The sequence below is a fragment of the Sphaerodactylus townsendi genome, linkage group LG04 (genome assembly GCF_021028975.2).
Source record: "Sphaerodactylus townsendi isolate TG3544 linkage group LG04, MPM_Stown_v2.3, whole genome shotgun sequence".
In the NCBI taxonomy this organism is placed as follows: domain Eukaryota; kingdom Metazoa; phylum Chordata; class Lepidosauria; order Squamata; family Sphaerodactylidae; genus Sphaerodactylus; species Sphaerodactylus townsendi.
This window is the reverse complement of record NC_059428.1, coordinates 50,467,943-50,483,043: the sequence shown is the minus strand read 5'-3', so window position 1 is coordinate 50,483,043 and position 15,101 is coordinate 50,467,943. Positions and strand designations below refer to the sequence as shown.

Here is a 15,101-nt window from a genome sequence, read left to right as displayed (position 1 = left end):
GAAGGGAAACAAATAGGAGTTCAGTACAAGCTTATGCATGTTTAGCCCAAAACTGGACAAACAGTGACCTGTCAAGCCGAACATAACCCAGCAGCTGTGCCGATTGCTCCACTAGTAGCTCGGCTGACTTCTTGCTTTTGCTGTCTACATTACAAACTTCAAAAGTGAGCAAGGCTAGCAGCTGGAAGTCCATAACTCCTAGATTTTGGGGCTGCATTCCGTTCAGTAGACCTCAAGTTATGCAGGCTCTATGTCAATGATTGGCCTGGGCAACATGTTCTTGAACTTACCTGACAGACTTGCTTTGGCACTGTAGTTTCCAAAGTACCTGCTGTCTGTGCTGGGTGTGTGACATTCATACTCGCCAGCATCCTGATCCTGAAGTTTAGTGATGTGAAGCAGGACAGAATCCCCCTGGATTCTCTCTACATAGATTTCTCCTGTCTTGACACGTTGGGCAAAGTAAGCATAAGGGAAATCGTCGTCACTAGTGCTGATTATCTGCATTCCCACCGCTGGTGCAGATGGCCGATACATAGACCACTGGAAGGTTTGCTCCGATGGCCCCGAATAGCCACTGACATTGCACCAGATGGTGATATGGTAGCCCCTTGCTCGATAAAGATGGCCCTTCTGAATAGTTACCATCCTCTGCCCAGTACAAAGACCTGTATACAAAAAAAACAAAAAACGAGCAGCATAAAACCATTGTGATCTGATGGGGAGGGTGGGGAACAATGATCTTGCAGAGATTTATGACCTAACAAAACATGATAATGATGAAGCATTTAAAATATGCAAACCCCCAGCACTTGAAAGTTATGAACCACACTTCACAAATATCAAAAGTCTGTCTTTTAAAATAATGTTTAAGCAACCACATATATGGATGGGAGCTTTGATACATCTGGTACAAATATACACTTCAAAAATACCATTTTGCTAATTTTTGGTTATATCCAAAATTGGGATTATATTTGACAATATTGGCAATATCCCAATCCTAAATATTCCTGGGCATCTCCAGCGTTGGCATCTTAAAGCTCCAAACTCAAGTTTTGTTTGTTTGTTTGGGATTATTTTTGAGGGGGTTGAGTTTGGTTTGGGTTTGTTTGCTCGTTTTTTTGAAGATTTTTTTAAGCAACAGGAGAAGAGGCAGCTTTCATGGGCAAGTGGAATCACACTTTAGGGAGAGCTTGCCAGGTTGGTTCTGCTGAGATTCTCTAACTTGATTCTTTTAAGCTTGTGCTGCCACATTGACCCTGGATTCTGCTTGGCTTTTGCGTGTCTGACACTGGTTCTGTAGGTCTGGGAATAGTGTCAGATTCTTCAGATTAGATTCTCTAGTTTGATATTATATTTGCTGGGTTTGCTAAAGTCACCCAGGATTCTCTGTTTTGATGTTGGTTCTGTTTGCACTGGGAGACTTTTGGCCAGTGGTTTCTTGCTGTAGTGTGTTTAGCTCTTTTTTTTTTTTTTTTTGCCCACAAGAAAACATTAAACCTTTTCTCCCATGATCTGAGTAGCTCCACAGAACTGGGCCACATTTTTCCTAGGTAGAAGCTGCTGTGGGAGAGGGGGGAGGGAAAGCTAAAGATAGAGGGGCAGATAAAGATAGATTGACTGTTGTGTGGGAAGAAGATAAGGTTGCCAACTCTAGTTTGGGAAATTCCTGGAGATTTGGTCAGTGGAAACTGGGGGAGAGTGGGGCTTGAGGGGAGAGGTGTAATCCCACAGATTTCATCCTCCAAAGCAGCCATTTCCTCCAGGGGGACGAGGACTGCCAACATCCAGTGGGGATCTGGAAATCACCCATAATTACAACTGCTCTCCAGATGACACAGATCAGTTCCCCTGGAGAAAATGGCTGCCTTGTAGGGTAGAATCTATGGCATCATATCCTGCTGAGGTCACATACCCTGCTCCACAAACCTCACCCTCCCAAAGCTGAGCCCCAAAATCTTTTTGAATTTCCCAACCAGGAGCTGGCAATCCTAAGGCAGAAAGAAGTAGGAAAATGAAAAGGTACAGAAAAAGGAAAGAGTAAGAGGAAATGGGAGTGGGGGATGAGATTCCTCTTGCAAGTCTTTGCAGGTTCCTGCTTGTAAATGTATATTGTCTTAAGATCCCTGAAGGCAGGAGAAGAGACACATATAAGAAATTGGAAGAGGGGAATAGGATGCGCACTGAGCTATGACATAAAACGTAAAAATGGTGGATGCCTTGTGGGTTTTGAAGTTTTTATAAGGCAACTAGCGGTACCCGCCGATGCGTTGCTGTGGGTTATTGTGGTGAAATGGGAAAGGAACAGTAGCAGCAAATCAATTGCAGAGGCCAGCAGTACGTGCTCATGGAAACGCGCAGCCTGATACTGTGCGATGTCATTGATGTGTGTGACCGCATTCCTTGGGGGGGAATGGCAAGGCACCCCTCCCACACATTTAGGGTGGCTGGTCACAATCTTTTACCTGGGAGTAAGTTTGGTTGATGGCAATGGGTGTCATTTTTGAGTAAACCCTCTGAGGGGCGCGACTCAGCCATTCAAAGTATGTCACAGTTGCTTTACCGAGCTTACTCCTGAGTAACGCGTGCCTTGGAGGCAACCTGGTTTTCTAAACTGTAACCTCAGTATTCAGGGAATCTAGGCTGGCCCCTCCCCCTCCCTTGCATGCCACCCCTCACTCTCTCCCCTCCCTCACTTCTCTTCAATTGCATGCCTCCTCCTCCATCCCTTCCCTCTCCCTCCCTCCAGCTGTCTTTTACACTCAATCTTGTTCAGTATGGGTGTGGAATATGGGTGAAGAAGTAGTCAAGTGGTGGTTGGATGTGAGGGAGGGCAGAGTGAGGAGTGTGAGGATGAGCTATATGTGCATGAGAGTATGTGTGTTGTGTGGTAGTAGTGGGTGAGATATGTGTTTCACTTCCACTTTAGTTATTAACTATTTACTGTTTTCACTGCTCATCTCTGGCCATCTGCACGAACATTCTAAGGGCATAGCAATCCTTCAGTCCACAGACACGCTGAACGAACATTCTAAGGGTGACAGACATAACCAGCTTCATTGCCAGGAAAAAGACGTTTTACCTGGGTCAGGTGTGAAATTTCAGGTATGTGAACATCTAAAAACACTCTCGCCTGGCTGACTACCTTGGCTGGGAATTTTCAGAGGAGTTGGGCCAGCAGTTCCTGTGGTAGACCATCGTGAACAAACTCACGGTTTGCTTTTTATATATGTAGATTGTTTTAATTTTGTGGTTTTTATGGAACTATGCTTTGTATCATTTTTCACTGATGTTACCTGGTTTGTGTCCCAGTTATCTTAGAGAAAGGAAAACTAATAATTTTTAAAATAAATTAACAACTTCAGTGACTTGTTTTCTTGTGATGCTTTGAAAATGCTTAGAGATAATGCATACACAAGGTTGTTACTGGTTGCACTACCCTTCTGATAACTGAACCAACAGTGATAATTTTTCTTTGATCTGAATAGCCTAGGCTAGCCCCATCATGTCAAAAGAGAAGCTAAGCAAAGTTAACCCTGGTTATTATTTGGATGGGAGACTACCAAGGAAATCCAGGGTCACTAGGCAGAGTCAGACAATGGTAAACAGCTACATTTTTTGGAAGGGGGGCAAAAGTGTAAAATGATACCTTCCAAATAGTATATACATAATTTGTCTTTATATGCATATAAACAGCTGATATAATAGTCTATTTTTTCTGAACCAATGTATCCCTGAAAACTCAGGCATCCTTTTAAAAATAAATCAGAATTAAAATCAAAGAGTTTCCAATGACAAAGAAACTAGATTAAAAGGTGATTCATCCTACAGAATAAAGTGTTTGCAGAGATAGAATGGAAAGAAATCCAAAATAAATTGTGAAAAGAAATCAACTGTAACACCAGAAAAAAGAACAGTACATACTCCAGAAACATCAGGAGATATAATAGTAGATCTGCCAGATGAAAATGCCACTACAGGAGAGGGAATAACAGTGCAACCACCAGAAAAAGTTCCCATGGAAACAACTGATGAACTGACTGACAGACAAAAGGGAAAAGATAATCAAATATGTGCAATCAAATGAGAAAAGACAACGGCTGCCAGCATTGAAAACGATGCTCCCAAAACCCCCAGCACCCATAATGAGGGATGTGAACAAGGCACTTATGACAACTGAAATAACTTCCATCAAACAAACTAATCAGCTTATGTACAGTACAGCTGTAGTGGTCACAAGCACAAGCACTGGGCACTGAAACACCTTAACCCAAAATAAATCAAACATCAAATCCAAAGTGGAAAATCCAACTGAAACAGAAGATCAAAAAGCTAACATCAGATGCCAGTAACCTAAAAAAATATGAAGGAACAAAGGTTAAAGAATGGCAAGATCATGAATGAACTAATTAGAAGGTACTGGCTAGACACTAGAACAATTGAAGAAGCGCTGGAGATCACCAAACAACAAATAACAGCCACAGCAAGAAAAATGGAAAGATATGAAGCAAGAAATATCCAGTACAAACAAAATCAGCAGTTTCAATCAGACCAATGGTGTTTCTACCAAAGCCTCAACACAAAAATCAATGTTGAAAGCAAAAAACCAGAGAACAATGCAACACTTCAATTTTGGAAAGATCTATGGGAAAATGAGAAGGATTACAATAAGAAGGCACACTGGAGAAAAGATTTTGATAAAGGTGTTGGCAAAAAACAAATGCAAGAGCTGGAAATAACAACTGACATGATAAAACATTGAATCAAGAAAGTGAAAAACTGGACGGATCCTGGACATGAACAACTACATGGCTTCTGGCTCAAATATCTAACCAGTTTGCATCCGATAATGGCCAATCAGTTCAGTGAAACCTTGCAAAATGGTGAAATCAATGAATGGTTAACAACTGGGAAGGCATACTTAATTTCAGAAAGAGGAACAACACCTGGAAATTACAGACCAATAACATGTTTACCTACTATGTTCAAATTGCTCACTGGCAAAGTAGTGGATAATATAATGGACTACTTGGAAGCAGAGCCCATGATATCATTTATGATTAATGTTTACTGAATTTCTTTATGAATATAAACATTTCTTGTCTACACATGCAAAAAAGAACAAATGTATAGAGACACCAAATGACTCAATAAAGAAATCCTACAGATTTTAAACCTTTGAATCCATACAATGGTAGAAAAACTTCCCATGCCATTTTGTCCACAGACCTCTAAATAGTCAAACTGATAGGAAGGGGAATTTTTTTCCCTTTAAATATCACTATTCCTTTAACAGGATGAAAGATACACCATTCTTCTGTCCCTCATGCAATTTATACACTTCTTTTGTATAAAAGAGAATAAAATCAAAACCATTTTAGAGAAGGGGGAAAATCCTCTCTGAAACAGTTTGAGAACAGAGCAGAGGCACAAAAGAATCCATCTGCAAAGACAAGAATGTTCTGATCTTGATATTCAACACAGAAAAAAGTGCCTAATAATAGACTAGAGATATAGCACAGAAAGCCAGTTCACGTGGTGCTATCTAAGCAAATACCATTCCCAAGATTGCGGAGGGAGTGAGTACAGTTGAAACAAGGAGGTGTGCTCTTCTGGAGCTGAAGAAATTACTACATATCCTAAATGGGAAGGAGTTCTGGAGGAAAGGCCTAACCAATATATGTTAGTCATTAAACCTCCATAGGCAGAGGCAATGTACCTCAACAGGAGAAAGTCATAACTTTGCAAGCCATAATTTGCATCGGGTTGGCTGGTGACAGAACAATAGGCAGCCCATGGCCTTACTCAGTACTGTAGCAGGTCTTAGACGCCTTGAACACATTTAACAGGACTCACCAAAAAGGAGGAAGAGCACAGCTGTCAGACCCTGAATGAGCCCCATTAATCATGGAAACAAACTTTCTTCTTCTGCAACAATACCAACAGTCTCTCACTGACAGCCACAAACCTACCTTAAGTAGCTGTGGGGAAGGGAAGTTGTCTGTCACTTCCTGGGGTTTATTTGTTGCACAGGAAAGAGATTATGAATAAAGCACAGTTCTCAGAAACATGCAAAACATCACATAGTACACTTTGGAAACTCATTTTGCACCTGCTTTGTATATTCTGATTTGACCACTACAACATTGAACAGCCTGAGGGCCAGCTCATCCAGCGCTGTTTCCAACAGCAGCCAGTCAGCTGGCTCTGGAACAGTGCAAGGCAGGGTGTGAAAATGATGGCCTCCCCTTGTTATTTGTCCCCCAGTGTTTGTCCCCCAATTTGGATCAGAGATAGACTGCCACTGGAAGTGGAAGTTCCATTTAGTTTACTGTCACTTATTGAAGGATGGTAAATCCCTGATTGCTTGGTGTTTGCAAGAAACTACTAGGAAAAGAAAGTCATGGCTAGAGGCTTAGATGCTGCTGATAGACTGCACTTTCCTCTGGTGGAAGGAGGACTCCCCTGAACAGAAAGATCCTGAGAACGCCATCTCGTACCAAAGGAAGCCATTCCCAGCAGAAAAAAGCACTTCCCTTGACAGAACAATCCCATGCAATCGAATATGACATCTAGATTAAATAGGCTGTGTGTTATATGTTAAGTGCTGTCAAGTTGCTTCCAATTCATGGCAACGCTTATTCAGGTCCTGCAAACTGAGGGCCATATCTTCCTTTATACAGTCAATCCACTTCGTGCCAGATTTTCCTCTTTTGCTGCTGCCTTCAACTTTTCCTAGCATTATTGTTGTTTACAGTTACCTTTGTCTTATCATAATGTGAATAAATTACATTAGCCTCAATTTAGACATTTTAGCTTCTAAGGACAGTTTAGACTTGATTTGATCTAGAATGCACTTATTTGTGGGTGGGTGGGTGTGGAATGAGTATTGTGGCCCCCAGTATCTATAACATTCTCTTCCCACACTCATTTCAAAGGAATCTTCTCTCTTCCTGTCAGCTTTTTTCATTGTCCAGCTTTCACATCCATACATACTAACAGGGAATACTATGGCATGAATTAACTTGATCTTGGTTGACAGTGACACGTCCTGACACTTAAGAATCTTTTCTAGCACCTTAATTGCTGCCCTGCCCAGTCTCAGGCTCCCTATGATTTCTTGGTTGCAGCCTCCGAGGAATAGAAAGTCTTCAAAAATTTCAGTTTCCTCATTGTCCACCTTAAAGTTGAGTAATTCTCCAGTAGTCATTAATTTAGCCTTCTTGATGTTTGGATGTAGTCCTGCTTTGGCACATTCTTCTTTAACTTTCAGCTGCAGTCATTTCAAGTCTTCACTATTTTCTGCCAGTAATGTAGTATTATCGGCATATCGGAAATTGTTAATGTTCCTCCCCTCAATTTTCACTTCACCTTTGTCTAAATCTGATCCAGCTTTCCTTATGATATGCTCTGCATACAGATTGAAGAGAAAGGAAGATAAAATACATCCTTGTCTAGCACCTTTGCCAATTGGAAACCATTCTGTTTCTCCATATTCTGTCCAAACAGTAGCCTCTTATTCAGAGTAGATGGACAAATAGCCTGGATCACATTAAATGAGCCTTGTCTCTCCTGCCCATAAGTAACCTGTGATCTCCATAGAAGGCATGGCTGCGACACCCCCGGAATGAGAACCACAAGGTCCTGCAGTGTATGTGTGTGTTTGTGTGTGCATGTGTGTGGGTGTGTGTGTGGTAGAGGAAATATTGAACAAAAGTGGTCCCACTTCCTCCTTTCACTAGCATCTTGCATCACCAAGAGTCCTGCAGGGAAAGAGGACTCTTTCCACCAACTCCCTCCTAGAAGCTTTTTGTCCTCAATGGTCCCCTGAGTGCCTTTTCACAGGTCACTTGGGTTGTTTGGGGAAGGTGAAGAAAGATCTGCATCCATGTGAGTCACAGGATCCAGCCCCAATATGATGCAGCACATTGTATATTAGAGAATTTGGAAGAGATAAGATTGAGTCTGGTGTGGGTATTTATGACAGAAAAGTGCAAAGAAACCCCAAAGCTGATTTCCTTTACTCACATTGTCTCCTTAGACTACTCTGCTCACAGCAAAGACCATATATAATTTTGAAAAAAACTACACCTTCATTATGTGATTGAAATGTAAATGTTCTCTGAAGTTCGAAACACGAGCTATGTGAAGATTCATACTTGTGTTTGACGCATAACAGGAACACCAAATTTTTGAATGGGAATTGATAGCTCTATAAGGAGAAACTTAGCCTAAGCAGTGAATGTGTGAGAGAACTAAAAAGAAGAAGAAGGGGTGGGGGATTTGCAGTCCGTTCCCTTCCAATGGCTCTTGCAAAACGTCAGCTTTCACATCTGCCTCAATGTGATATGAAAAGTGGAACTTTAAACTTCAGAAAAATTTAACTGAAGTCCAGTGGTCTCATATAGATAAGCTTTCCTGAGCCAGAGCTCACCTGCTGGAATAAATTTTGTTACTTTAAAGTGACATGGGACTTTGGTTTAATTTTGCTGGGGCTGACGAACACTGAGACTTCACTGGAGCAATTCACCCTCTGAGAATTTAAGCTATTTGGAATTCCAGCTTGAAACATTCTCATGCCTGCAAGCATCTTGCCCAGCTTTTCAAGACTTTCCCAAATGCCTTCTAGATCATCCCCCCCAGCAGTCCCAGTCTACACTCTCCTGCTTTCTCACTCATAGCTGAATATTGTGGGCCATCCCCTGGGGAGTGATGAATCCTCAAGGGATGAGTGGAGCCCAGTAAGCCCAGGCCAGGTTGGGAACCAACAAGGACTGGGCTTAGAGCAGCCAGGGCCCCTGCAAGCTCTACAGAGTGAACAACAGGCAGACTGCAGAAGTGTCTGCAGAAGCAGCTTGGGAATCCAGTCCTGCTCCAGCTGCCAAGACTCAAGCATCTACCGTAGCTCACCTGAGCCCACATGTCAACAAAGGAAGAGACGGAGGGAGCTATTGCAAGTTAAATGGAGAAGTGCGTTCCTGCTAGGTCAGAGAAAGCACCTTCTGCAGCCGGGGGAAGCAGAGCCTTCACAGGATGAAGTCTAACATGCTGGAAGACCCTATATCAAGCAGGTTCACAAAATATACAGGCCTGGATGCTGCAAAGCACGTGACTGTTGCAATGCTTCCTCTGGCTTGTTGATTCTGTGCATTCTGACCCTCGGATGGGACTTTTGATGCTGAAATCTGACTCTCCAACTGGACTCAACTCCCTGCTGTAACCTGATACCTCTGACTGGCAGCTCAAGCCGGGACACTAAACTTGATGGCTGCAGTAGCACTTATCTGGAGAGCATGCCTCATATTTTTTCCTCCCTGAACAAGGATATACCCCCCATAGAGTATCCAAGATACTCTATCAAATACTTTAGCAGCTAAAAACAGTGGATGGTATGCCTTTTTAGCAAGAAATGGATCTCTAATTTTCTCCCCTACATTATATCTCACCATACTAAAGACAAAACACATGAATGCCTTTCACTTCACTACCTGGCAAAGAGATGTATCAGCTTCTTCTCATTTCCTTCTTTATTTTATTTTATTTATTTGATTTGATTTAATACCCTGTCCTCCCTGACCTAGGCTGGGTTCAGGGCAGCTAACGCGCATAGTTGCAGTCACAGTCATAAAACTGATGAATTAAATACTTTAACAATTAAAACATTCTAGCATATACAAATTTTTCCAGATAGTGATTTAAAATTCAAGCTCATTGCCCATATGGCAAACGCCCAAGTTTTATAATATCTTATATGGGCAGGAGAGGAAGGTATACAATCTTGGGGGACATTGTGGCACAGTATAGTCCATAGTGGCTTCAGTTGTAGACTCAGCAAAACATCTCAGGTTGATATCCTGCAGAGCCCTAACGTCACCTGATAGTGAATGCCACCAAGGCCCTGGCTCTACTGGAAGCAAGCCGAATATACTTGGGGCCGGGGACCACCAAGAGATTGCTTTCAGAGGACCAAAGGGTCCTCCATGGGCAGTATGGGGAGATGCAGTCCGGACAATATGACAGTCCCAGACTGCTCAAGGCCTTAAAGGATAACATCAGAACCTTGACAATGATCTGGAATTCAACTGGTAACCAGTGCAGCTGGTAGAGCAGAGGTCTTGTGTGCTCCTTCACTGGGGTCCCAGTGAGCAATCTCACTGCTGCATTCTGGACTGGTTGCAGGTTCTGGAGCAGTTTCAACAGCAGGTCAGCATAGAGTGAGTTACAGTAATTCAGCCTGGAGGTGACCATCACAAGGTCAGAACGGGACAGATAGGAGGCCAACTGACCTGGCAAAGATGGGAAAAGTCCAATTTGGCCTTATGTGTGACCTGGGCCTCCATAGAAAGGGAAGACTCCAGGATCATACCCAGGGCTCAAGAGTGGGGACACCTATCCATCCACCCCTGGGGGCATGGCCATGCCTCCCAAGCCCCACCCCCCGACCTCAGTGCTTATAAAAGCAGCTCTCTGAGGCCAGGATGGCAGTCTCTTCTGGCTTCCCCAGAGGAGAGGGCAGAAGGGACTGCCGACTTCTGGCTGGGGGGTGGGGGCAAGGCAGGAAAGAAGAGACTGCCATTCATGGCCTCGGAGAACTACTTTTATAAGAGCTGAGGTGGGGTGAGGCTTGGGGAGATGGGGCCACGCCTCAGGGGTGGGTGGGGGCTTGGTTGCACCCCCTGAGCCCCACCCCCCAAACCCACCCCATAAAAATCTATACCTACGTCACTACTTGGCCAGTCACAGCTCCATCAGAATTCTCTTAGCCCATGCAGAGGAAGGCAATGGCAAACCGCCTTGGAGAGTCTCTTGCCTTGAAAACCCCACAGGGTCACTATCAATCAGCTGAGATGTGATGTCATTTTCTACCACCACCACTGGACAATAGCTGCTGGGATTAAAGTGCCATAGAATCCACCATTGTAAGCATCCATTTTTTTCCAGGGGAATGGAGCTCTATAGTGTGGAGAAGAGCTGAAATTCTGTAGGATCCACAGGTCCCATCTGGAGGCTGGCATCCCTACGTACAGCATAGCTGAAAACAGCAAATACCCGATTAATAACAAAAATCCTTTTTGAAATTAATTGCATGTACAACTGACAGAAGAGACATATTTCTATCCATAAGTGATTTAATGATTTCCTGTCCCTTGCCTGCCCATTTTGTGCTGGTGTTTGTGCAGCCCTCTTCTCTTGCTTTGGCATTTTCATGCTGGGTGAATTTAGGACCATTTGCTATCATATGCAAATGCATCCAGTCCTTCAGAGTAGGCTCTAACTAGATTTTGGGGACTGATCAATGAACGATTTCCAGGAAGCTCTCCATTTTTTCTTCTTCCTCTGCTTCTGAAAACAATTATTCCCCATTCATACAGACTTCTTTCACAATGCAAGGAGTGTTAATGGAAAGTCAGAGAGCCTTGCTCGCAGTATCTATTATCTCATTAGAGTCCATACTCCTGAAATAGGATTCTGATTCAATTAACTTTTATGACCATGCCTTATAAACTTCTCAACTGGTGTCTCACTTGAATAAGCTTTTGGGATTTTCAGTTGCTGAAGGAACAGTGGAACTGCAATGCACAGCCAGAGAGCTTCCCAGTCTAACCCCACTCCATCCTCCAAAAAAGCTTAATGAACAAAGGCCGACACAAACCTATTTCCTTCCTTCTTGTGCTCACTCAAGATTTTCAACGAGTGAGAAAAGGTATTATAGCTGTAGCATCACCTGCATTTTTAAGCTGTGGTTGCAGGGTTGGAATTGTAATTCCGGTCAGTCATATTATAATTCCCTGGGAGTCAAATGCTGCTCTCTCATTAGTTTAATGGGCAGATATAGCATACAGCACTCTTATGGTGACAGTTCCCCCTCCCCCCCTAGTTCCTAGTTACTGGTCACACTTATACCCTCAAACTAAATATATTCAGTGGGGCAATGGGATGTTTGAATCCAAGACACATTACTGCACATTCCCTTCCCTCCTTCTCTTGCAAATAGAACATAGAATTTAGAATCAGCCTTGAGTCTGGAGCACCATGGATTGGTAAGCACCTGCAAGGCTATAGTCATGGCACAACAAATTTATCTCTATACATGCCTTGAAGAAGCCTGGGGATATGCACAGACGTCTTGATGTGGATTCAGTGCATTTTGTTTGTTCAAAAGTTGCTAGCCAGGTTGGTTGCAGTAAGTGACAATGCTATCTTTAGGCTGCAGTGATGCTTTAGTAAGGAATCCTCCAATAAACATCTGGTTTTCTTCAGAAATATTGCAGACCACAACCATGGCCAGTCTTGAAAATGCTTTCTGCTGAGTTGTTTGGCTAGAACTGCAGTTGATCGTTCCTCATCGTTCCTTATTTGGTTGGATCGTTCCAACCAAAATCTGTAGCTTTTGATCGTCTCCATTCTGATTCATATATTCTTCTTTATGTCACTGTATTTCAGATGCTTATTAACCCAAATGCTCCATGATCTTATAGTCAAGTAGTCATTCTGTGCTCAGCTTTCTTCTTTTTGTCACAGACTTAACATCTTCCCTGTTCTGGTTTTGACCCATTGTCCTAGTGTCAACTGTAGGATGAGAAGGGGTTAATTTGGAAGAACTTTTCATAACACACTAGCGTGGCCTGGCCACGCGTTGCTGTGGCTTATTGTGGTGAAATGGGAAAGGAACAGTAGCAGCAAATCTATTGCAGAGGCCAGCAGTATGTGCTCATGAAACACATAGCCTGATACTGTGCGATGTCAGTGATGTGTGTGGCCGCATTCCTTCCGGGGGGGGGGGGGGGAGAGGGAAAGGCATCCCTCCCACACATCTAGGCTGGCTGGTCATGATCCTTAACCTGGGAGTAAGTTTGGTTGGTGGCAATGGGTGTTGCTTCTGAGGAAACCCTCTGAGGGGCGCGACGCAGCCATTCAAAGTATGTCACGGTTGCTGTATTGAGCTTACTCCTGAGTAATGCGTGCCTGGTTTTCTTAAGTTTAACCACAGTATTCAGGGAATCTAGGGTGCCTGGCCCCTCCCTCCCATCCCTTGCATGTCACCCCTCACTCTCTCCCCTCCCTCACTTCTCTTCCCTTGCATGCCACCCCTCCCCCCTCCCTTCCCTTTCCCTCCGCTAGGGTGGGTGGGACATATCAAGATGCTGGGCCCCCTGCCTCCCCTCCCTTGCATGCCACCCCTCACTCTCTTCCCTCCCTCATTTCTCTTTCCTTGCATGCCACTCCTCCTTCCATTCCCTTTTCCTCCGCTAGGGTGGGTGGGTCATATCAAGATGCTGGGCCCCCTGCCTCCCCTCCCTTGCATGCACCCCTCACTGTCTCCCCTCTCTCACTTCTCTTCCCTTGCATGCCTCCCCCTCCGTCCCTTTCCTCTCCCTCCCTCTCTTCCCTTGCATGCCACCCAGTGGTGGGATCCAAAAATTTTAGTAACAGGTTCCCATGGTTGTGGGATTCAAACTGTGGTGTAGCGCCAATGGAGCTGGGCGGGGCATGACGGGGGTGTGGCCGGGTATTCCAGGGGCGGGGCATTCCTGGGCGGGGCTGTGGCAAGGATGCAGCCGCTGCACCGGTCCTTGGGTGGGAAACGAATGCACGCAGGCGCAGGCTGCCATGCACGTCGGTGCACCTCCTGCTAGACTGCTTCAAGTTCTGGGCGCTACTTCTGAGAGGAGGGGCATAACTAAGGCAAAAATCACATGGCAAAATCACCAATTAGTAACCCCCTCTTGGCACACACAAATAATTAGAAATCTACTCTCGGGAAACTGTGAGAACCTGCTGGATCCCACCTCTGATGCCACCCCTCCCTCTCAGTGGCAGTGGAGTAGGAGGTTAAGAGCTCGTGTATCTAATCTGGAGGAACCGGGTTTGATTCCCAGCTCTGCCACCTGAGCTGTGGAGGCTTATCTGGGGAATTCAGATTAGCCTGTACACTCCCACACATGCCAGCTGGGTGACCTTGGGCTAGTCACACCTTCTCGGAGCTCTCTCAGCCCCACCTACCTCACAGGGTGTTTGTTGTGAGGGGGGAAGGGCAAGGAGATTGTAAGCCCCTTTGAGTCTCCTGCAGGAGAGAAAGGGGGATATAAATCCAAACTACTACTACTACTACTACTACTACTACTACTACTACTACTACTACTACTACTATTCTTCTTCTTCTTCTTCTTCTTCTTCTTCTTCTTCTCCCTCCCTTCCCTCTCCCTCGTGTGTATGTGTGTGTATGTGTTTCACTTCCACTCGAGTTACTGCCTATGTACTGTTTCCACTGCTCATATCTGGCCGTCTGAGTGAACATTCTAAGCAGCACGAACATTCTAAAGGTGACAGTTACACACAGGCAGCTGCATGTCCTTCACCAGGGAGCGCCAGGAAAAAGGCGTTTTACCTGGGCCAGGTGTGAAATTTCAGGTATGTGAACCTCTAAAAACACTCTCGTTTGGATGGCTATAGTGGCTGGGAATTTTCAGAGGAATTGGCCCAGCAGTTACTGAGGTATACTGTCATCAACAAAAACACTGTTAGCTTTTTATATAGATAGATTACTAATATTTTTGTAAGCTAATGTTCCATTCTAGGAGAGAAGGTGCTTGGACCTTTGCTGGCCTAAGCCTTGTGGATCAGTTGATAACTAATGTTGCCAGGATCTAGATTTGGCTCTGCATCACACTTTCTCAGTTGATGTTGTTTGGATCTCAGACAGCCCATCTATCACTAGTGTGAAATACCACTCTGACTGACCCACACTCTGGCCTCGTGTCAACTTCAACCATTCCTTAGCTTCCCAATCCCTTGACCAAAAAGGCTTTCGAAGACCAGTGTGTGAATTCCAAATTCTGTCCCAGAAGTGAAATAACGTTATCCTTGTCCATACTGTTCCAAGGCTCCCTTGCCCAAGTGACTTATCATCTGGCAGCCAATCTTAATAGATGATTTAACTGCTGGGATGTGTAATGGAATTCTTCTGCATTTGCAATGGGGAAAAAGCACAACTAATAAACTTGCATGGCAGAATCATATATTTGTATGGTGCTTTAGGGACAAGTACAAATGACAGTTTCCTCTGCTGATGATTGTACTACCCAAAGACATATTTA

At 44.2% G+C, this 15,101-nt stretch overlaps 1 protein-coding gene across 1 annotated transcript in view; it reads right to left on the bottom strand.

Annotated features, from left to right (window-relative positions):
- CD101 (CD101 molecule) overlaps nt 1-5,941 on the bottom strand; it is a 37,092-nt gene extending 31,151 nt beyond the window's left edge. The window contains exons 1-2 of the mRNA XM_048494056.1: nt 5,860-5,941; nt 291-668 (exon numbers count right to left, since the gene is read on the bottom strand). Of these exons, the coding sequence (XP_048350013.1) occupies nt 291-668; nt 5,860-5,905 (424 nt within the window). The 5' untranslated portion in view covers nt 5,906-5,941. The remainder of the gene's footprint in view (nt 1-290; nt 669-5,859) is intronic.
- Nucleotides 5,942-15,101: the final 9,160 nt, after the last annotated feature.